Source organism: Castor canadensis, chromosome 1 (genome assembly GCF_047511655.1).
Source record: "Castor canadensis chromosome 1, mCasCan1.hap1v2, whole genome shotgun sequence".
Taxonomy (NCBI): Eukaryota; Metazoa; Chordata; class Mammalia; order Rodentia; family Castoridae; genus Castor; species Castor canadensis.
Genome location: NC_133386.1, coordinates 192,974,867 through 192,985,429, shown reverse-complemented (window position 1 = coordinate 192,985,429; position 10,563 = coordinate 192,974,867). Strand labels below are relative to the sequence as shown.

At 36.2% G+C, this 10,563-nt stretch overlaps 2 protein-coding genes across 2 annotated transcripts; both read left to right on the top strand.

The window, feature by feature from the left end:
- The first annotated feature begins 2,375 nt into the window (after positions 1-2,375).
- Positions 2,376-3,311, top strand: LOC109676811 (olfactory receptor 9G19-like). Its single transcript, XM_020153061.1, has one exon. It carries the CDS (start codon positions 2,376-2,378, stop codon positions 3,309-3,311), a length of 936 nt encoding a protein of 311 aa, XP_020008650.1.
- Positions 3,312-9,391: 6,080 nt separating this feature from the next.
- On the top strand, positions 9,392-10,330 carry LOC109676814 (olfactory receptor 9G4). The gene has a single exon (XM_020153064.2). The coding sequence runs from the start codon at positions 9,392-9,394 to the stop codon at positions 10,328-10,330; it is 939 nt and encodes a 312-aa protein (XP_020008653.2).
- Positions 10,331-10,563: the final 233 nt, after the last annotated feature.

Here is a 10,563-nt window from a genome sequence, read left to right as displayed (position 1 = left end):
ACTTTCAATCCAGTTTATTTGAAAAAACACTGATGTATATTATTCATATATATATATATATATACATATATATAAACATTCACACATATTTACTTTATACTTTACTAACCATAGATGAAAACAAGAGGGGTTAGGAAGCAAATGTTTCCTGTCATTTTCATTCTTAAAAATAAGCTCAGAAACTACCCAGTTGATATAAATCTACCTATTATAGAGGGTGGTTTGTGTTAGTGAACTCACAGAAAACTTGGCAGTCATGGCATATATACAATGGGAAATTCTTGGTAGGTGAAGAAAATGTATATGAGAAGTGGATTACTGAGATGAGCAAACCATGAAATTTAGAGAACGTGGCACATAGTTTTAACCCCAACTTTTCAAACTTCTTTCTCCTATTTGTAATGTAATGAGGTCCCACTGGATAAAGATAGATGAGAAAGCAGAATTCTGTAAGTGATTTTGTTATTTAGTATCGGTAGTGGCCAACTAAGTTCAGAACCCAGGTCTTCTGACTCTTGACCCTATTCTGCCTCCTGGATGAACCCCTGTTAGTAATTTCCGTAGCACCTGAAAGACTTGATATGTGAAGACAACCACAATCCAGTCCTCTCATTATGAAAAACATTTACTTTAACAATAGCCCTAGAATTAATATTTTAATTTAAAATAAATATATTTTAAATTAATATATATATAGCCCCCCCATGTGACACTATCTCTACAATAAGAGAGAGAGAGAGAGAGAGAGAGAGAGAGAGAGATTCTGATGCTCAAAGTCTAGTGGAAAGAAACTGTCTCATTATATAGAAGTAGTTCCAAGAGAGCAATTTTTTATTTTTGTATAACAATCTTAAGGTTATGTTCTAGCAAAATTGCCGCAATTTAGATGCCTTGGTACTTTTCTAAGCAAAAGATATTTTTAAAGTATTGGGTCTACTCGCAGAAATTTAACACCCCACCAATCCAGAATCAAGGTGGCTGTGGAGTCACATCCCATCCCAGACCTTTTCCCTGCCTCTTGCACTTTCTTGTGGCTACTGGGATTCCTTGGCTTTGGTTGGACTCTAGTCTCTGCATCAATGGTCACATTGCCTCTCTCTCTCTCTCTCACTTTCCCTAGTAAGGATACATATGATTATATGTATGACTAACCATGAAAATATCCATATCTCAAAATTGTTTTAATTTTTTTTGGTGATTGAACTCAGGGCCTCACTCTTGATAGGCAACTGCTCTACCACTTACTTACATCCTCAGCCAACTCAAGATTCTCAATATATGCAAAGATCCGTTTTCCATACAAAGCAACATTTATAGTTTCCTGGGGTTAGCACTTGAATATCTTTGGGGAACTGAGTAAGAATTTTATTTTAATTAGTCTCCAAATTGTCCTCAAACCATTCAGTTTAAAGTTTAGTTCTTAATTAGTTAAATTCAGAATTTAATTCTGAAGTAAATTAAACCCACATCATAAACACATTTATCCAATAAGAAATATTTTCACTTAACTTCAGGGAACATTTGAGAGTCATGTAGGAAGTTATGGACTCAAATTTCTATTACTGAAGTAAATTTGCTCTTTTATTTTCTACCTTATTCAAACTTGTGTTCATTGTTTTGTGGTTGAGTTATTGAATAAAGTATAATTGCTTCTTTTAAGGACATCATAATATAATGTACTTTTAATTGTATTCCAAAATTAAGTTAGGCTGATTCCTGTAATCTTAGCCACTCAGGAGACAGGGAGGAAGAGGATCGCATTTTGAAGCCATCCCTGGCAAACAGTTCATGAAAGCCCATCTTGAAAAAACCCATCATAAAAAGGGGCTGGTGGAGTTGCTCAAGGTGTAGGCTCTGAGTTTAAATCCCAGTGCTGCAAAAAATAAGAAAGAAATGGTTTCTGAATTCTAAGTACAAATCTACTCTGATATTAAAAATGAAGAATAAAAAACTTTCATTGAAATAAAATACACAAATTACCCACTCCAGAAAGGAGAAAAAATTGGAATGAAAATATAAAAAATTGGAGGGGGTGAATTCAAGTATTATTTATTCAATACATTGTAAAAACATTTGTAAATGCCACAAATAACCAAAAACCAAAAATTAGAATGAAAATGTAAGGCAACACTTGATATGTCACATGCATAATAACTGATCTCTGATAGGTCTGATTTCCCATCTTCCTTTTTGATTTCCCAAAAGGATTGATGCCCAGTTCATCATAAATACATTTCAGAATAAACAATGTATATGGATCAGTTGGGTTTTCAATTATCTAGAATGAAAGTAGTAGAAAAACACATACAGTGCTGTCTTAAGTCCTTACGTACATACTATTTTTTTTACAGAAAACACCATAGAAAGCCAAAATCATGGATAAGAAAAATTTCACCCAAGTGAAGGAGTTCATCCTTTTGGGATTCACAGCAGATGTGGGGTTACAGAGGGTGCTGTTTTGCATCTTTCTCATCATTTATGTCACCAGTCTTTTAGGAAATATCACCCTGATTTCTCTGATCTGTTCTGATTCTTGTCTCCACACACCCATGTATTTCTTCATTGGAAACCTGTCCTTCCTAGATCTCTGGTATTCTTCTGTGTATGCTCCCAAAATATTGATGACTTGCCTCTCTGAAGACAAGAGCATCTCCTTTGCTGGCTGCCTGGCTCAGTTCTTTTTCTCCGCTGGTCTAGCATACAGTGAGTGTTACCTGTTGGCTGCCATGGCTTATGACCGTTATGAGGCCATTTCCAACCCCTTACTTTATTCCCAGGCTATGTCTTCAAGGTTATGTGTGAGTCTTGTTGCAGCTTCATACCTTGGCGGTTTTGCAAACTCAACTATCATCACCAGTGAGACATTTACTCTGAGCTTCTGTGATAACAATGTCATTGATGATTTTTTCTGTGATCTGCCCCCACTGGTGAAGCTGGCATGTGATGTGAAGGACAGCTATCAGGCTGTGCTATATTTTATACTTGCCTCCAATGTCATCACTCCCGCAGTACTTATTCTTGCTTCTTACCTCTTCATCATTGCAGCCATCCTCAAAATCCGTTCCATCCAGGGCCGCCTCAAGGCCTTCTCCACCTGTGGATCTCACCTGACAGCAGTCACTTTGTACTATGGTTCAATTCTCTTCATTTACTCCCGACCAAGCACCAGTTATGCTCTGGAACGGGACAAAGTGGTGTCAGTGTTCTATACTGTGGTGATTCCAATGTTGAACCCCTTGATCTATAGCTTAAGAAATAAAGATGTCAAGGATGCCTTGAGGAAAATGTTAGACAGAGCAAAACTATCTTAAATGAAAATATTTGGTAAGCCAGTTTTAAAAACACATTTCCATGTCATTGATGTTATTCATACAGTACTCTCAGAAATAAGTAAAACAAAGAACAAATCATTTCATAATATGGAAGCAGTAGTCTGCATTTTATAAGCTGGTACTAATGTAATTGAGTATGTTCTTAAAAATAAATGAAGTTGGTGAATTGGAAAATTTGCTATTCATTCTAGCTTAGAACAGAGTCTATAAAATAGTGCGAAATCTGAGAAATTTGAAATAAAGCAGACTAGCTAAAAATTCATTCAACATTTCACAAGTTGCCTTTATCTATAATATTTTAAATTATAAATGGGAATAATATACTTTGTTATGGAATCATAAGGATTCGATGGATTTATGGGTTATTTCAAATCATGTAGCTCATAGGCAAATATACAGGAAAATAAAACCAGAATTTACAACGCCAAAGGTTTTCACCTCATATATTAAGAGAGAAAGTGAGTTAGGAAGTTGTATTTAAAAAAATCTGTAACATGCACCTAAAAGAAGTTCATTTATGTATTTCCTTTTCTGGTTCTCACTTCTTGGCTTGCCATTAACTCAAGATGATCTATTTCCTTACCAATAGGAGAAGCAGTGAACAACTGTTACCCATAGGCACTGTGTACACACTTTCCTCAAGGGCAATGGTACAGCAGTTATATGAGAGAGAAAGGAGAAGCAGTAGCCAGGAATGTAGAAACAGAGAGTGATGAGGAGGAAGTTTTTAAAGGTTTGCATCCGTAAAGAAGATGCAGAGTGGAAATCTGTACTGGGTAAAATGGTGATTGACTACAAATAAGGATCCATGTATGCTTCCATTTCTTTTATTTAGTTTTGTGCATTAATCAAAATCAGAGAATACTTTATTATGCTGTATCATGTTTCTTAATTTTATTAGTTTTTTTACATATAATACATGAGGTTGCTCCAAAATCAAAACATCCTAGCATTGATAATCAAGAGTACTTGCTTGATAGGACTTCTGGATCAGAACATCACATGGAGTATAGCTTAAACAATAGACGTTAATTTTTTCACAGTGATGGAGGCTAGAAGTCCAACTAAAAGATTTAGTTTTGTTTTTTTTTTTTTGAGGTTTCTTTCCCTGTCTTGCAGATAACTGCCCTACTATTGTGTTTTCAAATAATCTGTTCTCTTTGTAGTCATACCCTGGCCTGGTATGTCTTTTTTATGCCCAGATTTCCTCTTCATAAAAATATCAACCATACTGAGTGCTTGGAATGGTGATTCATACTTATAATCTTATCCACTTGAGAAGCAGAGACAGAAGATCATGGCTCAAGGTTAGTGAGACCTTATCTCAATAAACATGTTGGGTAGAGAGGTACATGCCGGTAATCTCAGCCACACAAGAGCACATAAGTGGGAGGATTGTAGTCTGAGGCTGCCCTGTGGGACAAAACATGGAACCTAATCACAAAAATAATCATAGCACAGAGGGCTGGAGGTATGGCTTAAGTAGTAGAGCACTTGCCTAGCAAGCACAAGGCCCCTGAGCTCCAGAACCACAAAAACAACAACAAAAACCCCCCTAACACAAACAAGCACAAAACCCATTATCATTCGTATTGAATTAGGACCAACTCTAACTGCCTCCTTTTACCTTAATTACTACTTGAAAGGCCCTATCTTCATCACATGCTGAGGAACTGGAAGTCAAAAGCTTCAAGTATATTGTGGGAAGACATGATTCAACCTGCAACACCAGAGAAGGGTAGTAGTTTCTCAGTAGAGGAGACAAGGACAGAGTATAGAGCATATGACAAGGAAAAATGTATAGAAGACATGATATATTCTGCAAAATCTAAGTAACAAAATTTATAAAAATTCTGCAGACACATTTTTATTTTGTGCCTTAGAGCCAATAACACAGTCAACTTTTCATAAAATATGTTCTTTTGATCATGTCCTAATTAATATACTATTGCCAAATTCTATGTGAACTCTAATTATGTCTTTGGAGACTGAATTACATATTTCTGACTGCTGTGCTGGAAGTCTCAAAGGAGTATTGAACAAGTACATATGTTGAGTACAGCAAAGGCACATGAGAGCATCACAGAGAGGAAAGCGTGTCACCTGGCCTTCCTGACTGTGGGTAAGTACTAAGAACATTCTTATTAGCAATTTGGCCATCCTGTGACCTCAACTGAAATTAGAAAGGAGATAGAGAGTCTGGCTTGGATGTCAAAGGATCATTGCTATGCCAACATGCTAACAGATGTGTGTGTTACACACATACACACACATACATAGATACACAGATAAACACACAGGTACACACACACACACACACACACACACACACACACACACAGATACACAAACACCTTGCAAGTCAGACTTACCCAAGGGCATAGATGGTCCTAATATACAATCTGAAATTCAGTCTGATATTTATGTTGTGAATATCAGATATTCAATTACATAATGAAACATCAAAAGGACAAAAATGTTTCCTTTTTACTCCATTGATTGTGCTGTTCTGTGCTGTTCAGACTAGTGGCATATGCTATTTTCACTTCTTGGAACTCATTTTGAAGTGCTAGAGAGACATTCCCTTCTACAGAGTTTTTATTGCAGTAAAGGCAGCAGGTAATAGGGTTGCTAAAGCAGAAAATGCATCATGATAATCCATTCTGTGTGGATGCCTTAGCATGACAGGTTCTGACATCTTCAAGTTCATATACAGTCAGCAAATTATTTCAAATTCAAGATGAATTTGAGGTCTTGAAAATGAGTCCTCTTTTTATTTATTCTTCCTTCTTATTATGACAGTACTCTGTGCTGTGATAGTCCAGTTGAGGATAGATTGTCTTCAGAGAATTTTAAGCTAAGTTAGAAGTATTTGAGGAAAAGTAGGCTTAAGATAAAAAAAATTCAGTAAATTATTGACTCAATAAATATTTGAGTGCCACCATGCTGTCAGAAACTGTTCTTGATGATGTTAGAATATAGCAGTAAATAAGCAGAGACTTTTTCCCCTTGTGAATGTTGCATTCTGGTGAGGAGGAGGAGGCAATAATTTTAATAGACAAGATTAGGACATGATAAGATTTAGAATATAAGTGTTAGAGAAAGAGAGCAACATATCAGAATCAGAGTAGAATATTTAAGGATGAAGATTATTGTTGGGAGTGGGTATGGAATTTTTTTTAAAAAGGAGTTAGTATGGGTCATAGTCAGAAAATTACATATGAAAGGGTCTTCACAGAAATAAATAGATGAGCCATGCAAATATGAGAAGAAATAGTGTTTCAGAGAAAAGAAATCCACTATTAATTTTTTTTTTTTGGTGGAACTGGATTTTGAACTCAGTGTCTTGAAAGCAGACACTCTGCTGCTCGAGTCACACTTCCAATCCATTTTGCTCTAGCTATTTTTGGAGATGGGGTCTCATAAACTATTTACCCAGAATGGTTTTGAACCACGACCCTCCCAATCTCAGATGCGTAAGTAGCTAAGATCACAGGCAAGAGCCACTGGTGCCTGGCACAAGGAGACATATTTGAGGCAGTCATAAATCAGCAAGGCTTGAGTAGAATGAAGGCGGGGCAAGGATGGTGACTGTTAGGAGACAAAGCTCTGGATGTAAATGAGGGTCAGACTATGGATGACTTTCAGCCAGTGTGTTTTTAGCTTCAGATAAAGTGGACATCTTTATAAGATTTTAAATTCAGGAGTTATATTGCCTTTTAAACTTATTTGTTGGACTATAGTGACTGCTATATTAAGACTCTACTGTTGGGGACAAGGGGGTTGACCAGTTAGAAAGCTCTTGAAATACTCTTGGTAAAAGATGAGAGTGTTTTCACCAAAGTGGTAATATTTATTACACGGGAGGCGGGAAGTGGGTAGATTCAGGGTAACTTTGAAGGAGGTGAAATCAGGATTTACTGAAAGATTGAATAATAGATAGGACAGAAAACATGTAGGTTGATTGCAAGTTCTTTGCTTCAGAAACCAAAAGGGTCAACTTTTATGAACAATAATGGAGAAGAAACAGATAGATCAATGTTTGGAAGTGAGGATTAAGAATTACATTTTGACCACATTAAGTTCTAATGCATAAATATACTACTCATCTTTTATTAGAGAATATTAGCAGAGTGTTTATTTACAGTGTAGTGGCAGGATTCAAAAGTGAGGACAGAGGCAAGAAGAAAGTTTAAGACCCAGGCCTAGACTCCATGTGGGGCTGCTTATGCTACAGCACATTGGCCAAAGCAAACCACCAGGCAATCTGAGTGTGAAGAGGTAGAAAAAGACAGAATCAACTCATAAAATCAGTAAGAATTGTGGACACTTTTTGGATCTACAACACATAATATGTTGGTCTATGTTTTCATTTCCTTTACAATTTTTGTATTCCAATCTTAAGAGCTCTGGCACAAAAATAAGTGATGAATCTATGATAAAATATTACACACAGAAGTCAGAATAATGAATGTGGTATTGAGTCTTTTACTGGGGTTTTCTCAGTCCTTCATCAAATTTATTTATCCATTCTTTCCAAGATTTCACTGTTTTTACATTAAAAATAGAGACAGGAAATGTTATTAGCAATCTTTATTTTGAAAGGATTTTTCCCCTAGACTTCAACATGCATTTTGAGGAGAAATTATTATGTAAATAGAAATTTCTATTTACAGTAAGTTTGAGCTGATGATATTTGAATCCCTTCTGCCATGATATGATCCTAGTTTATACAATGGTTATGAATTCATCCAGAACCTTTAGTGCCTCCTTTTCCTGTCTACAGAGATCAGGAGAGTGGTACCAACAGGTGAGAAAGGAGGGAGAATTTCAGTTTCTACTTAAAAGTGAGCAATGGCTTCCTTCAGTTCACATTCAGATCTGCAGTTAGAGTGAACTTTACGTGAGCCTAACTGTTCATGCTAACTCGACACAATGGCTAGGGCTTTGATTTGTACTGATATAAAGGATAAAAATGTTTTATATGTCTTCAAAAAGCTTTTGTAATCTGGTAAATGTTTTGTTTCATCCAAAGCACCTATAACCAGCCATCTTCATTTAACTTTTCTCAGCTTGTTTACTCTTTTCCAGGTAAAGATGCTGATAACTTACTTTTGTTATGGTGAAATTTCTCTCCTGCTTTTCTTTACTCATAGTGAGAGGTTTTCTGGCTCAGTTCTTACATTTTTTTTCTTTTTTCTTTTTTTGTGGCCCTGGAGTTTGAACTCAGGGTCTCATACTTGTTAGGCAGGTACTCTATGGCTTGAGCCATTCCACCAGCTCAGTTCTCACTTTTCAACTCTCCTTTATGTGACTCACTTTCTGGGAAAATATTGTCAGTAGACTAGATAACTTATTCTATTAGTTATTTGCCTTTTTAAAAGTTTGAATAAGAAATTTAGTAAGTGGCCTTGTTCAGACAATCTCATTTTCCCCTCAGGTTATAGTCCTAATTGAAAATGAGCCTTTTCAGAAATGTTTCCTTTCATAGAAAAGTGATGAAGTAGCAAAGTTCATAGTAACCATTGGTATTGTGGCTATAATTCAACATTTTATACTTTAAAATAGCAATGTGTGTATTTTTTACATTTGTACTAATAGCAGGAGGAATAGTACAGTGCATTGGTATACAATGGTTAACACACAAGAAATTCTCAATAACTTTTAGAAGGATGCTACTGATATTTTTTGAGTGTCTACTATTGGACTGAGTATTTTCATGCGAAAAGTATTCCTTCCTCAAACATACAATCTGCTAGTAAATTTAGTCATATTTCTGAGATTTGTTTTCTGCTTTATGAGAATAATGTACTGGCCCTATGTGAAAGATACTAAGTGAATTCCCTAATTTTAAGGTCATTTTTACTTTGACTTTTTGTCAAAGTTTCAGGCTCAAGTTCTATAATTCTACATAGTAAGAAGTATAGCAAAAAGTAAAATTCAATGGAATTGTTAGTAATTGTTAATTTAATTGATATACTCAATATCTTGTTTCAATAGAAAAATCAGTATGTAATTTTTATTCCCTGATAATGATAACTAGGCTTTTCTTTGTGGACATGAAAGTGGGAAATCGCACCATCCTTACTGAATTCATCCTGGTGGGCTTTTCAGCAGACCCCCGGTGGCAGCTGATTCTATTTGGAATATTTCTAATTCTCTACTTGGTAACATTATCAGGGAATATGACCCTGGTTATCTTAATCAGGATTGATTCCCGGCTGCATACACCTATGTACTTTTTCATTGGCAATCTATCTTTTTTGGATTTCTGGTATACCTCTGTGTATACCCCTAAAATCCTGGATAATTGTGTCTCAGAAGATAAGCGCATTTCCTTGGCTGGATGTGGGGCTCAGTTGTTCTTCTCCTGTGTTGTAGCTTACACTGAGTGCTATCTGCTGGCAGCCATGTCATATGACCGCTATGTGGCCATTTGTAACCCATTGCTTTACTCAGCTGTTATGCCCACCTCTCTCTGTGCTGGGCTCGTTGGTGGATGTTACATAGGTGGATTTTTGAATGCCATAGCCCATACTGCTAATACTTTCCGGCTGAGTTTTTGTGGTAAAAATATCATTGACCACTTTTTCTGTGATGCACCACCATTGGTAAAAATGTCCTGCACAGATACTCGAATCTACGAAAAAGTCCTCCTTGGTGTGGTGGGCTTCACAGTCCTCTCCAGCATCCTTGCCATCCTCATTTCCTACATGAACATCCTCCTAGCTATCCTGAGGATCCGCTCAGCTTCAGGAAGGCGCAAGGCTTTCTCCACTTGTGCTTCTCACATAATCTCAGTCATGCTCTTCTATGGATCCTTGCTCTTCATGTATTCAAGGCCTAGTTCTACCTACTCCTTGGAAAAAGACAAAGTGGCTGCCTTGTTCTACACTGTGGTCAACCCATTGCTGAATCCCCTCATCTATAGCTTGAGAAACAAAGATGTCAAAGAGGCCTTCAGGAAAGCAACACAGACCATACGACCACAAGCATGAACACATTTGCTGAATGTTGCTATTTTGTTTTCCAAATAATAAGAGCTATAAACATGCTTATACACATTTATGTATTTCAGTTAAATTCAACCAGTGATCTCATAAGTAATAAAATATTGAGAACATGAGTTAATTATGTTATCACTCTGTGGTGATATAAACTATTTTAAACATATAACATTAGGTTTCAATATGTTATTTTGATTCTTTGAATTATATTTTTCATACAATTC